Source organism: Triticum dicoccoides, chromosome 5A, assembly GCF_002162155.2.
Source record: "Triticum dicoccoides isolate Atlit2015 ecotype Zavitan chromosome 5A, WEW_v2.0, whole genome shotgun sequence".
In the NCBI taxonomy this organism is placed as follows: domain Eukaryota; kingdom Viridiplantae; phylum Streptophyta; class Magnoliopsida; order Poales; family Poaceae; genus Triticum; species Triticum dicoccoides.
In genome coordinates this window covers 649565536-649579945 of record NC_041388.1, presented here as the reverse complement: position 1 = coordinate 649579945, position 14410 = coordinate 649565536, and the positions used below count along the sequence as shown (strand labels likewise).

Sequence of the window (14410 nt, the reverse complement as noted above, 5' to 3'; positions counted from 1 at the left end):
GGGGGGTAGTACAAAGACTCTGAAGCATCTGGTGACAAAAACTCTTAGACTTGAGCACGTTTTCTTCATACCATTACTAATACCTCCAGATCTAGCCATGGCTTTGAACCAACCAGGTAGCTTCAGGGCATATCTCCACCCTAACTCAAGTTAAGCCTTTGCCACAGGAAATTTAGAACTTTTGTAATGCCTTTATCATATGAAATTTACCAAATAAATGCCCATTTTTTGTTGTCGAAGAACAAACTAGTGAAGAACTTCAACAACAGAAGCTCTTTTCATCTTCTGAAACTATAATGGTAACCAAAACTCCGGCCAGCACCCTTGGTGCAAACAAGCTATGAAATCTACAAAGCGTGATTTTTCGAGGCAAGCAAGCTATATCTACCAAGCATAACCTTGAAAAATCTATTATACATCTATTCAAGCAAATTGGGAATCATGCCTCTTTATACAGACCAAATAGACAGTACAGTTTCCCAAATACTCCCTCCGTCCCATAATATAAGAACATTTTTTACACTACACTAATGTCAAAAACATTCTTATATTATGGGACGGAGGGAGTAGAAAAGTTAAAGCATTACTATACTAGAGTAAATTACATGTAACTGGCATCACACCACTAGCTGGTCAATGGAAGAAGACACAAGACAGATACTCTAGCCGGCCAATGGAAGACAGCGTTGCCGAAAGTACTAATTCAGATGTAGTCTTCAAATTCAAGATTGTCCACAGGCTCCTAAAATCACACTTTACAAATCAAGAAACAGTGATCCCACGATGCACGTAATTCAAGACAGTTCGTCAACTCCTAGACCCACACTATCAATCCAGAACAGACTGATCCCCACAATGCACATAACTGTTACAAATTTACAACAGTAAGATATATACTAATTTGCTACCAAAATCCAAGATTTCAGGATTGTGAGTCCCCTCAAGATCATTCTCTGCAAATTTAAGAAACAGCCATCCCACAATGAACATGACAGATCCAAGTAAACTAGAGGAAAGCAGGCTTGAACTAGACAAGCCATCATCGCTTAAGAAACCCGTGAAAAACACTATTGCATAGCACAATCAGCACTAGCAAACCATAACAGGGTAAGATCACATAGCATGAGCACTAACAAACTACACTGGCATCTAGTCACAGCCAATGAAACATATATTGGTACATGGTAATAAGATAAACAAAAGTAACTCATCCCTGGAGTCATATCTTTCACTGAGGGAGCCCCAGATGTTCAAACAAACAATAATCATATATTGATACACAATAATTAAATATACACACCCAACATAACAAACACACCACAGCCTTATAAGCACACAGCAAGAACACGAGAGCAACACCAAAGTGCAAATACACCCACCTAAATCAGTACTAGTAATTTGTAACATCAAGCAGAACAGATCCTCGCTATAGCACATATTTGATTCTCTAAATAGGTTCCAGTTGCTTAATGTATCTGAGCAATCATGCACATATCACAATTTTCAAGTGAATAACCCTGTTTAACATATCATCGACATCCACAGCATATAGATATACCTACTAATCAAAGTATCAAATTCAAGTTACACAAGAACACAGGACAACCCAAGTAGATGCTATCAATCAGAGTCATGTTCATCATATCAATATGGAACCACCGCAAACACAAACATACCGCGGCAAGCACAGATTACAGGACCGATCTCCGATTCAACAGTTTCTCTCGACGATTTCTAACTAGAAAAACACGGGCAGGCATCCATGGTTCAGGCGTCGTTGGCGGAGGGGGTCTTGGATCCGACGCCATACTTCTCCTGGAGCCTGGTGATCTCGTCCTCCTTCTTCTTGATGTCCGTCTTCTTGGACATCCTGTTGAGCTGCGAGTAGAGCACGATGAGGTAGCGGTTGGCGACGTTGAAGCCCGAGAGGTGGTCGACGGCGTTCTTGGCGTCGTAGATGTCCTCGTACACCACGTACGCCGTCCCCCGCGTGTCCTTGGCGTTGCCCAGCCGGATCTGCCGGATCGCCCCGTACTTGCCGAAGATGTCGTACATCTCCTCGCTCGAGATGTTGAACGGCAGGTTCCGCACGAACAGCGCCCGGTTCACCTCCGGCGGCAGCCTCGCGTTCCCCTTCCTCAGGCTCGCCGCCGCCATCTCCGCCGCCGCCGCCTAGGGTTTGGTCTGGGTCTGGTTGGGGGCTCGGTGGTGTCTGGACCAAATCGATTTGGGGGTAGTTTCCTCCCTCCTCTCCTCCTTATTACGGGGACATATCTTACCGACCTCGGAACGGATAGCCGGCTGACGTGTGGGCCCGGACGCCGAAGCCGGACCCACATGGCGGTGAGACATGTCTGAGCCTAGGGAGTTTCGACTCTCGAACGTTCAGGACTCTTGCACGAATCTTGGCGCATATTGGCCCGCCTCCGTCCTCCTAGCGCGCCGCCGGCCTCTCCCTCGGCTGAAACTCGAAGCTCTTCCGCGCCCCCGCTCGCCCCCCGAACCTTCCAGAAGCTTCCAGCGCGCAGTTGCCCCGAGAGCCGAGCGGCATGGCGTCGGCCATCTCCGCGGGGCCCACGCCGCCGGCCGCGGCGCCGTCGTCGGTGGAGTGGCACCAGCGGCCGCCGAACCCCAAGAACCCGGTGGTGTTCTTCGACGTGACCATCGGGTCCATCCCGGCCGGGCGCATCAAGATGGAGCTCTTCGCCGACATCGTCCCCAAGACCGCCGAGAACTTCAGGTAGCTGCACCCTCGCCGCCCCGCCCTTAAACCCTAGGTTCCGTTTAATTCATCGCTTCTGCTACTGACGGATCTCTGCTCTGTTTGTTCTTTTGGTCGCAGGCAGTTCTGCACTGGCGAGTACAGGTGAGGACTAGATGCATGCCCGGCTGGTTATTGTAGTTGCCGATAGTATGCTTATTTCTGTGGCTTATTCTGCAACCCTGAATTCCTGTCCCACTTAAACATTTAGCCTCCTTGTGTGAGTGTTGCAAAAGCTTGTGTTAGTATATATCATGGGTAACTTTGTTAAATTAACTGGGGGATTAGTTGGTGCCCAAAGTCCATAGAAAGAACGAACAAGGATGAATTTCTGGCTTGACATGCACTCTACTTCCCACTGTTTGTTATGATTGATGGGCAATTTTAGCTTGTAGAGTGCAAGCACTTTGGAGCATTGTCACTTGAGCATTGGGTGATGCACTGATGCTTGCTCCTCGCTTTATTTTTTCTTGTGGTGCCTTAGTGTTCTGTTTTGTTCTACTGATTGTTGGGGTAGTGGAAGGGTGTGTGTTCGGATCTGTAGTATAATGTACAGAAAGTTTAGGTGGGCGCATAAATTTGGGCTGAATGCCTTCTCCTTTTGCACATTTGGTTGAATGCTTTTTTGAATATGTAATTGCTACTTCTTACATTGATGGTCATGACATTGGTGGGAACATTGGTCTAAGTAAACACAGTTTGAGTGTTCCTTTTGGTAGTGGACAGTGGTTGTTATTTATTTCGTTCAGGAAGCTATGTAAATAAAACAATTACTTGCAACTGCAAGTCTGCAATTTTGGATGGTTGCATTAGTATTTTTATTTGGTATGCAGCTTGCTTAGTTTCAACATGCTGACTGCAGGAAATCAGCTATTCCACAGGGGTATAAGGGTTGTCAGTTCCATCGAGTGATCAAAGATTTCATGATTCAGGGAGGTGACTTCGTAAAGGTTTGTGCATCTAATAGCTCCATGCATCAACAGCATAAATTAACATAATCTTTTAGGCATGCTGTTTTGGATTGTGGCATTTATGTACATTGATGCGAGTGAACTTGAGCTGTTGAATTATTTAATAATATGGTGCATCTTGCTTTGAGCCTATATAGCTTATGGTGATTTAGTTTTGAGTGACCAACCGTTCTAGAGTAATCCCTGCTCAGAACGGAAGTCTTTTTTTTTGTATAACTAAAGTTTCTTAATGCCCTGTAGGGTGATGGCAGTGGATGCATATCAATCTATGGCACCAAATTTGATGATGAAAATTTCATTGCGAAGCATACTGGGCCTGGCCTGCTCTCCATGGTATTACATTTCTCCAACTCATTCTCTGAATTGAAACTGATGCCAGATGTTACTTTGCTGATGCCATGTTCATTTGCAAGAGATCTACTGTTTGGGCAAATTATCTTGGTTATGTTTGCATAAAATTTTCTTTCAACTCCATGTATTTTGTATCTTCTCGTGTTTTATCAGTTCTCTTCTATTCCATGTACCTTCTGTGTGGGACTTATGGTAACTGAGTGATCAGAAGAAAATACTCAAATTAGCAAGCCTCTTTTACATTGGCAACCTTCAAATGGTGTACATAATTATGGAGATACTGTGCACAGTAGAAAGTGAACCGTCTAAATTTGACATATATAGGTGTCGAAACATGTATGTTCTTTAAGTTCACTTTCAACATTCACCTACATCAAAACAGACCAAAGCAATCTCATGGCAATGTATTATTTTAAGTCATGGTGAATGGTGATGTGTTTCAAAATCTCATTTTCTGGAAGTATTGATTTATTAATCCTCATGGGTACCTTAGGTTTGCTGTTTAGCTGGTTTTACTCTAGAACAGTTATGTTGCAGTATAAAATATAAATTACTAGTGTTTTGTTTTCCTTTTTCAGCAGTGTCTTGCACAATCATAGGGAATATTCATTAATTCGTTTAAGTTTTTTTAGTTCCATCTTCTGGATCTAAACAGCTATCCTCAATTTTTTTTCACAGGCGAACAGTGGAGCTAACTCTAATGGGTCTCAGGTACTTTCATATTTTTAACGGTTGCATCTTTCCCTTATCTGTTCATATCTGGATTTCCCCTTTTTTGTCTATACCGCCAATCTCCAGTTCACATATTTTCCAGTCAGACTATTACTGTATATATCTTTTAGATTAGTGAAATCTTATTTTCTACTGTGTGTTTGCAGTTCTTTTTAACTTGTGCAAAGTGTGAGTGGCTGGACAACAAGCATGTGGTTTTTGGGGTAAGAGTGCTCGATTTTAATGTCTTGTTGTTTGGTACCAGCATTTGAACAACATGTATGGTACCAGTATTATTTTGCAATTGACAAGTAAATATGTGCCTACTACTAACATGAGGAGACAATGAAACGGATCCTTGTGTGCTAAACTGTAAGGTATCCTCTGCCTTCTGATGGTAGTAACTAACCAACGCCTTGTTATGCTATTTCAGAGGGTGCTGGGAGATGGTCTGCTCGTGCTGCGGAAGATTGAGAACGTCGCGACTGGACCAAACAACCGGCCGAAGCTTGCCTGCGTGATAAGTGAGTGCGGTGAGATGTAGCTTGCTTTTTGAGCGCGGCATGTCCTAGCGCTGCCTTGACATGGATGAAAGTACTGAATCACTGGAAACAGATTGGAGTCTAGAGCATTGCTGTATTAATCTACTTATTGTGACTTGTGGGCATGCGGAATTTGGACTCTGACAAACTGGCAACATGTATCTGTATCAGCCAATGCTGTAGAGCCTTTAAAAAAACGTGTATGGTGTTGAATAATATTCAAAGCAGGAGATGTGGTTTCATGACTTCACTGCCGCTAAATTTGTTGAATATGTAGCCCCCAATTTGTCGTTCAATCAATCATATTCGCTCTGATATACCACCAGACAGTTTTGTTTTTTTGAGCCCTGTCACTATGTTTCAACTGTTCCGGGGTATAACAGAATGAAGGTGTTCTTTTTCTGATGGAACAAAATGAAGATGTTTGCGATACCAGGAACAAAGTCCAGTAGAGAAATACTATATCCATCGAGTCATCTGTCAATATGATATATCGACGCAATGCAAGTGGGCTGCCACGAACAAACGAAATACTAAGATACTCTATCAGAAGTGATGATGGATGTCCTCGTCACCACATCATGCGGCGGTCAAACCGCAGATTGCAGCATGAACTAATCAGCGCCAAAATCCTTCCCTGCTCCTGGCTGGTATGAGTACGTGTCTCGGTGTAATGCCACCACGTCGTGCGCGCTCCAACCAGCGTGCATGCCGTCACGTCGCGCTAGCTCGGGCGTTCAGCTTAAAACACTTCGAGGACTCGCTGCCGTCGAGCTCCTAGGGTCTCTCTCTCGGCCACCTCCTCCTTGGGTTCCCGCGCCCCAGCTCGCCACGCCATGCCGCGCACGACACCGTCGAGCCCGCTGACGGCGACGCCGCCGCGCTCCCCGACGGCCGCCAGCCGCCTGGCCGTCGCCCCGGCGTCCCCGACCACCCCGCAGTGCGCCATCCCGGCCTCGCCGCGCACGCCCCCGGCGCCGTCCAGGGCGTCCACCCCACCGCCGACCACGCCGCGCACGCCGCGCCCGGAGATCACGCTCAAAGAGCCGTCGTCCACGCACGAGAAGCGCGCGCCCGCGGCCGTCCGCGGCCCGCCGTCACGCGCGCTCCGCGCCATCCGCGCGCTGCTCCGCTCCTTCCCCATCATCGCGCCGGCAGCGTGCCGCCCGGCGTCGGCCCTACCCAGGCGCCACGGCAAGCCGCACGACGGCCACGCCGGCGGCCGCGCGCGCGTCACCGGCACCTTCTACGGCCACCGCCGCGCCCGCATCGCGCTCGCCGTGCAGGAGCGGCCCGGCAGCCTCCCCACCCTGGTCCTCGAGCTCGGCGTGCTCACGGGGAAGCTCATGCAGGAGATCTCCGCCGGGGGCCACGTCCGCATCGCCCTCGAGTGCGAGAAGAAGTCCAAGAAGTCGCCCGACGCCGGCGAAGGCGGCGGGAGCGTCAGCCTGCTGGAGGAGGCGATGTGGACGGCCTACGTCAACGGCCGGCGCGTCGGGTACGCGGTCAGGCGGGAGGCCACAGACGGCGACCTCGCGGTCATGCAGCTGCTGAGCACCGTGTCGGTGGGCGCCGGCGTGCTGCCCGGGGACGTGGTGGACGAGCCGCCCGGCGGGGCGGCGGACGCGGACGGCGAGGTGGCGTACATGCGCGCGGGGTTCGACAGGGTCACCGGGAGCAAGGACTCGGAGTCGTTCTACATGGTCAGCCCGGACGGGGACGGCGGCGCCGGCGCCGGCGGTGGCACGGAGCTGAGCATTTTCTTTGTCAGGGTGTAGAGGGAGACCGCGTTGCCGTTGCCGGCGGTAGGAGTTGTTAGTCGTCGTTGTTTCTTTTCTTTTCGGCAGACGTGGCTACCTTCGTGTAACAAGTGTGTGACGCTGTGTTTGTGTTGGTGCATTATTGTGTGACCGCGAACAATCTTGTATGTATCGACTTGTGTAAACGGAATCTATACAGAGAAATCATCATCCTACAAATTCCACCGAAGATAACTGGATTCTCCATGAACAATACTCCCTCCGTTCACAAATGTAAGATGTTCTAGTAACTTTTTCTGAGTCAGATGTATATAACACCCAGGTATCAGCCGGTTTGTGCAAACTTTTGGGTGCAACAGGCCGAAAAGAGGCACCAAAGGTGCAGCGGTTTCTTATGCGGCCATGCACATTAAGAGCAAAAGTAAGTGAACAAAATACCAGTACGAGAGACTTACGGCAATAGTTTTTTTTAGAATCAAGAGCAACAGTCTTTTTGTAGCAGCTCAAGAGCAGTAGTAAGAGACCAGAACACTGGGAAAAAAAACCTTTTTTTTTAAGACAACACTGGGAAAAAGCTGGTACGGCTCTTAAGGCCCACACGCCTACCTCCCGTCATTCAGCCCATGTAGGAGCAAAGTCAAGCCCAACGAGACGTAGTACCTCCCGGACTGCGCGCCTCCCTGGCTCCCTTCACGGCTTCACGCCCGCCGCTGCTGCTGCGCTTCGGTTTTTAGTACCACCTCGCTCAGCGGAGAGCATCGAGCGGGGGAGCCACTATAAGAGGGGGGCGAGGTGCAGCGTTGTTCCATACTTACCTGGACGGGGTCGACGGGCGATCAAGAAGGCCCGTGGCCTGGGTCAATGGCCCACATTGCACTTGGTGGGTGCGTTGACCCACCATCTCCCCAAGTGGGAGAGTGGACGTCATAATTTGTGGTAGAGGGGGTACGCGTTCGCGCGGCCCCTGCCAATTCTTTGAAATTAAATCTTGGTCCTCTGTTTGGCTCGCTTACGAAGGAGTATGTTTTACAATCCAGTCCCTTGTCTGGTTGTTGCACATCGAGAGGGAGCCGGCAACGTGTTCTCTGAACGGAGGAAAAGAAGATTTCAGTATGGGCTGGATGGAGGGTTCTGAACTTCTGATCCAAGTGCATGTAACATCCGAATCTTGTGCTGTCAGAGGTTGTATATTCTGGTGTTCTTCACCTCCCGCTTACAACTAAGTAAATTTTGGGAACAAACTCACTTCTGCGCTACTAGATAGGGATGAATGAAGTCACTGCAGTCTTGAGCTTATTATAACCTGACAGTTGAGACAGAGACAAGCACCCCGAGTCTAGCTTTAGCCTGAAACTAAGTGAAAGACCAACAACTTCACAATCATACGTGTCACCAACCAAGTTTACTAGCTACCAATTCTCTGCGGTGAGCTGAAAAAACAACACTCCACAGAACTCGTATATTCTGGTCCTCTTTACCTTAATATTACAATCAAGTAAAATTTGGCAAGAACTGAACCTCTACACGTGTGGATAGACCCGATTGAAGCCACTGTCAGTTGAGGCACCCCACACAGTTTGGCATTTCGCCGCGACAAGTTCCTGACACGATACCTTGGCTCTAGTCTCATTTGCTTAGCATGAAACTGATTGAACGGCCACACAGTTTAGAATGTCTCCACCAAGAGTTACTACCAACATGCCAAAAGTAACTGTGGCATCCAGTGTTGATCAGGAGATGTGAGCTGGGTGGCAAAAGAGTGTATACATCCGTCGGCCGGTAGTTTGACCAGTGTAAATGTGAATTCAAGAACTTAAAGCTGCCACGGAAGGGAATATAGCACGGCTGGCTGGTGGATAAGGTGAGTGCTACGCGGCCGAAAGGTGAGGGAGTGAGTGCTATAGGGTGCGTGGTGCATGAGGCAGGAGAGCTCTTTCCCTCCTCCACACAGAACAACCCAACAACGACCACCATGGCCCTCAGGGTTGCTCCGTCGCCGCTCCTCGCCTCCGGCGGCGGTGCCACCGCCTTCGCCACCCCGCTTACGCCGAGGAAGAGAGGCGCCGGCCTGCTCCTCGTAAGCAAGCGCTCCAGAATCTCGGCGCAGCTCGGTACCCACGATTCCTCCTCAATCTCTCTTATGTTGCATTTTGTTTGAGTCCATATACGCTACGCGTGTATATGCAGGTGGTGGTGGTGATGGTGGTGGAGATGGAGAGACCAAGCCTGACGGCAAGAAGTTCATCACCAGAGAACAGGAACCGGAGCAGTAAGCAAGCCTGCACCCATCAGCTCTCATGATCCATATTATGAGTTCATCTATGTGTGGTCTGTGGTCAATTGGTGTGGATAAAATGGATGATGATGGATGATGTAGGTACTGGCAGACTGCTGGGGAGAGGAAGGGGGAGAACCCCATGATGACGCCGCTGCCCTATATCGTCATCTTCGGCTTCTCCACCCCCTTCATCATCCTCGCCATCGCCTTCGCCAACGGATGGATCAAGGCGCCCCTCATCCGCTGAGCTCCGGTCGAGCTATCCTCCTCCCCCCTTCCAGCGAGAGAGATGACTTGCTTCCATTCTATAGAGATTGCTGTAAAGCCGTATGTAAATCATTTCTCCAGAGATCTTTATATAGTGGAGTCACCAGCTGCTCTGCACTCATGACTGCATCTGGTTCTGCATAGAAGCGAAAGCCCTGTGTTTGTTAAGATTGTGAGCACTTTCAACAGTTCAAGATCGGTCAATCAAGCAATTGAGGAAAAATATAGAATGGCGTCGGTACCAGCAACATCAAATTTCAACAAGGAGGCAAAGAATCTACACATAAGCACATGCCGCCGCTACAGATTCATCTCAAGTCAGACATACAACAAACAACTAAACCACATTCTAGCAAGATTCATGAGATTCTGCATACCATAGAATACCATTGGCTATTTCTCCTCATAAACTTGCAGATAACAAAGACATGTTTTTCGGGCCTAGCCAGTAGCCCACAGCAGTATACAGTTAAAACTTTTGCGCAAACGGACACATCATATGGCAGCCACCTAGCTAGCGTGGTTTCCTATCAAACTCAGACTCACGACAGTGTGGGTCAAGCCAGTCGCGACGAGAACTCTTCGCCATGCCCCTACTATCTGTTGTTACAGCCCCCATGAGCTCTCTTAGGCTTTCCACCTTGTTCTCCTGAGCATTGCCACTGGATTTCCTATCTGCCTCCTTCAGCTTGTTTCTGAAACTCTGCTTGCGGCCAACTGTGTTAAGTTGCTGCTGCTTTGCTCCTGATGGTGGCGCCCCATGAGGTCCCAAGTATATCTTCTCCTCTTTTGCCTGTTCATTCAAATACGAGTTTACACCACTGTGCTAGCCAAGTGGTTGTTCAAGTTACATTTACTGATCTAACGAGGGACATTGCGGCGAAAAGATCTGTAACTCGCCTGTTGAGGTTCAGGATCCCTTGCTTTGGGGACACTGTGTGTAGTAACATCATCATCATCATCATCTTGAATAGTCACATCAGGAATAACAAATCCATCCGCATCTGTAATTGTACCATCGACATTATTAAAAGAACTCAAATAAACCTCATGTTTTGAATGTAGCAGTTGGCACATGTATGTTTGATTTTAATACGTAGAATAAATATGTGCAGAACAGCGTCCCTGCATCAGTGCCACCTTCCACAAAAAACTCCATGATATCAAGTTTCATGAGATATACTATAGTGCAAGCAAGTCACTACCATAACCCGGTACAAGGGAGTTAATAGCATATAAGTCTCTTAATGATTATCATTAATGAACATCTTAAAGCGTGTCAATGCTTTAAGAAACAAAAACAATCTTAAGTAAAAATTACTCGCAAAGAAATGGAACCTAGTTTAGGTATCTCTGTGACCAAATACTGATTAGAAAGCTATGACGTACATGAACAACTTGTGATTATCACTAGATTATACTAATAGCACTCCTTTTTCCAATCAATTAGGATTGTCTACATTGCCTCCTGTCATATAGGAAAGGGCTCATATTTAAGCATAAATCATCATGAGATTCAAATCTTACCCTTCAGTTGGCATCACTGATCACTCGTACTATTATAGTATTATCAGAAAGAGTCATCAAGGTGAATCAGAAGGGACTCCTCATAACGCACCAAGATATCAAGATCGATGACTCAATGCTAATAAACTTGGCATTGACTTGGTACTAATGTGCGACAAATGGAGGCATATATTTTGTGCAATCTTTTTTACATGCTGCTCTCTTCTAACTAGCAGATGTTTTAAAATTTTACTATAACCTAAGCAGTAAGCAAAATATCGCCCAAAGCAATAGTAGGCTTTTCCGTTCCACCTCAAATTCCTCAAAACTGTTCCAACACAACTAGTTTCCAACCAGTTTGTGGTATATTAATAGCATTCCTATTTCCATTCAATGAAGATTTTCTACCATTTTTTCCCGAACCTTGTGCAGATTGTCTACATTGCCTCCTGTAATAGAGGAAAGGGTTCATATTTAAGCATGAATCATCATGAGAAGAAAATTGTACCCTTCAGTTGCCATCACTCCTATTATTATATTATCAGAGAGAGTTGTGAAGGTAAATCAGGAGTGACTCCTCATAACGACCAAGATATCAAGACCGATGGCTCGATGCCTTCCACCTCAAATTTCTCAAAATTGTTCCAAGAAAGCTAGTTTCAACCAGTTTACGGGTATTGTCCCATAAAGGTAGGCGTATAACTTCAACACACCAGGTCTGTTCAAGAAGGGCATGCTTGCTACAGTAATTGACCTATGTCCCAGGCAACTCCCCGATGATACGATGGGTACGAGCAAGAGAATAACAGTCAAGAAAGGCATCACGCATCTAGATTGAACTCCTCTTCAAGACAATCATGGCAGAAGAACATGAGTAGGATGCGCTGGGGGCTTTAGCAAGCTAGAGGCGCAGCAAGAAACAAGGGCGCGGAGCAGACACGGGTGGTAGTTGGTTACCACACTCGTCGTCGGAAGCAGATGCGTCCAGGAGCGGCGAAACGCTTCCGCCGCCGACGGTTTGATATTGGGTTGGTATTTATGTGCAGGGCGGAGGGGACGCTTCCACTTGTCCAGTGGCTCCATACTACTCCCTCCGTTCTGAATTACTTGTCTTAGATTTGTCTAGATACGGAGGTATCTAGCACTAAAATGAGTCTAGATACATCCGTATCTAGACAAATCCAAGACAAGTAATTCGGAACGGAGGGAGTAGTAAACTTGGTACTGGGTTGGTATTTATGTGCGACAAATGCAGTCATATGCTTTGTTTTCTTCAAACTAGCAGATGTTTTTACATTTTATAACCCATAAAAAAGCAGTAAGCAATTCCACCTTAAATATCTCAAAATTGTTCCAACACAACTTGTTTCAACCAGTCTGGTTGACATTGCCCCATAAAGATAGGCATATAAGTTCGACATACCAGGTCGGTTCTTCAAACCTAATTAGCACGACTGCTGTGACTCGTCAAAAATGATACAGTAACTGATCTATGTCCCAGGCAGCGATTCCCCGATAATACACGGATGGGTACGAGCTAAGAGGATATCAGTCAAGGAAAGCATCACGCATCTAGATCGAACTCCTCTTCGAGACAATCATGGCAGAAGAACAAGAGTAGGACGCGCTGGAGGCTTCAGTTAACCAGCTAGAGGCGGAGCAAGAAACAAGGGCGCGGAGCAGAGGCGGAGCAAGAAACAAGGGCGCGGAGCAGAGGCGGGAGGTAGTTGGTTAGTTACCCCACTCGTCGTCGGAGGCGGAGGCGGAGGCGTCGAGGGGCGGCGGGGACGCTTCCGGCGGCGAACGGGCGGGGGCGGGGGCGGCCGCCATGGAAACCGGAGCGGCGAGGAGGATCCCCCTCCCCCTCCTCCAAGGATACCTACCTCTCGGTTTTGGAATTGGATTCCGATTCCAGTGCTCCATGTCGCCAGTCTGGGGATTAATAACGCATACCGACCATAGTACTGGGCCAGCCCATTTTGCGGGTCTTGCTGGCATCTGGCTTTCGTGTTCTGCTCTCCCATTTTCCTTTTCCTTTCTTTTTTCTTTTTTCTTTTTTTCCTGTTCTAGGGTTCCCTCGTTTTGCGGAAAAAACAAGCGAATGCTTTTCTCAAGTGCAGGGGAAGATAAAGATCAAGTTGCTTGATGGCACAATCAGAATTGCATTTTAACATTTTTATTCTGAAAAGCATAACACTTTTAAAACGTGAACATTTAAAAATACATGTGAACATTTTATTCAAACAAGAGCATTTTTCAATCACATGATTTTATTAAAATACACGATCATTTTTAACACTAAGACAAACATTTTCTCCAAGTATATGATTTTTTAATGTTGTAATACACATATGAATAAAAAAATTAAAAAATCTCAATTAATTATTTTTATTATTTGGATATATGACCATTCATTTTCCCTTAGTACTTGTATTTTTAATAAATTTAAGTTGAATGACATAGTGATGCTTTGTGGCTCGATTAGAAACACACCTACCACGACATACTACATATTATAAAATAGTACACCACTTTGATTAATGTTGTGTTTCATAGCAATCACCGCTTTCTGCCCCTCTAGCATTCCTAGTCTAGCTCCGCCACTCGTAGCAACGCACTGAGCACTTTGCTAGTTCCTCTAATGTAGTATAGACTTTTAACTAAGTTTTAGTGAGAATGATTATCATGAATCACAAAACATGGAAAATTGGCATTTATATCCTATCTAGTGTGGCATGAAAGAACTGTAATCGATTAATGTTGAAACGTCATCAACAAGTGAAACCTATAGTTGTCACCAGCATGAGGGGGCACCGTTGAGGGCTTTCAACACACCCTAACATCCACACTTGGTCACAGGCTCCACAACAACTGTAGCTGAAGAGTGAAGCCGAGAAAAGACACGGGAGCCAACCAAGTAGCTCCGACATCCAGGAAAGCTCTAAATCTGGGGGTCACTCCTTCAACTAGGTTCAATGAGAAGGAGCTATTATCATGTGCATGTGAAGGATGAGAAAACACCACTTGAGAAATTTGGGAGGGGGGAGGGTGAGATATGAGGAAAGAAATACATGCTCAACGCCTAAATCAAGTTCCTCCGAACGGGGAGGAAGTAGACAAGAAGAACCATCAAGGATTGCCAAAGGAATAAATAAAGGAAGAGGGAGAACAACTTTGGAAACTAGAGAAACCAATGGTAGGTGATTTAATTTAGGAGTAAAATAAATAGTAACATATGCACGTCATCGACTAAGGGTGCTACC

The 14410-nt window shown here is 46.8% G+C and overlaps 4 protein-coding genes and 1 non-coding gene across 5 annotated transcripts; 3 read left to right on the top strand and 2 right to left on the bottom strand.

The window, feature by feature from the left end:
* Positions 1 to 1527: 1527 nt before the first annotated feature.
* On the bottom strand, positions 1528 to 2238 carry LOC119303747 (splicing factor 3B subunit 6-like protein). Its single transcript, XM_037580886.1, has one exon. It carries the CDS (start codon positions 2155 to 2157, stop codon positions 1768 to 1770), a length of 390 nt encoding a protein of 129 aa, XP_037436783.1. The 5' UTR covers positions 2158 to 2238; the 3' UTR covers positions 1528 to 1767.
* A 168-nt stretch (positions 2239 to 2406) lies between these two features.
* Positions 2407 to 5586, top strand: LOC119303746 (peptidyl-prolyl cis-trans isomerase CYP22-like). Its single transcript, XM_037580885.1, has 7 exons — positions 2407 to 2740; positions 2843 to 2866; positions 3624 to 3711; positions 3973 to 4065; positions 4762 to 4794; positions 4962 to 5018; positions 5228 to 5586. Exons 1-7 carry the CDS (start codon positions 2550 to 2552, stop codon positions 5336 to 5338), a joined length of 597 nt encoding a protein of 198 aa, XP_037436782.1. The 5' UTR covers positions 2407 to 2549; the 3' UTR covers positions 5339 to 5586.
* A 2317-nt stretch (positions 5587 to 7903) lies between these two features.
* On the top strand, positions 7904 to 8064 carry LOC119304433. The gene has a single exon (XR_005148261.1). It is a non-coding gene; the product is annotated as a U1 spliceosomal RNA (small nuclear RNA).
* A 920-nt stretch (positions 8065 to 8984) lies between these two features.
* LOC119303745 lies at positions 8985 to 9809 on the top strand. The gene is made up of 3 exons (XM_037580884.1): positions 8985 to 9207; positions 9284 to 9365; positions 9474 to 9809. The coding sequence occupies exons 1-3, from the start codon at positions 9069 to 9071 to the stop codon at positions 9619 to 9621; spliced, it is 369 nt and encodes a 122-aa protein (XP_037436781.1). The 5' UTR covers positions 8985 to 9068; the 3' UTR covers positions 9622 to 9809.
* A 73-nt stretch (positions 9810 to 9882) lies between these two features.
* On the bottom strand, positions 9883 to 13048 carry LOC119303744. The gene is made up of 3 exons (XM_037580883.1): positions 12887 to 13048; positions 10542 to 10645; positions 9883 to 10434 (listed from the first exon to the last, which is right to left on the bottom strand). Exons 1-3 carry the CDS (start codon positions 12975 to 12977, stop codon positions 10156 to 10158), a joined length of 474 nt encoding a protein of 157 aa, XP_037436780.1. The 5' UTR covers positions 12978 to 13048; the 3' UTR covers positions 9883 to 10155.
* Positions 13049 to 14410: the final 1362 nt, after the last annotated feature.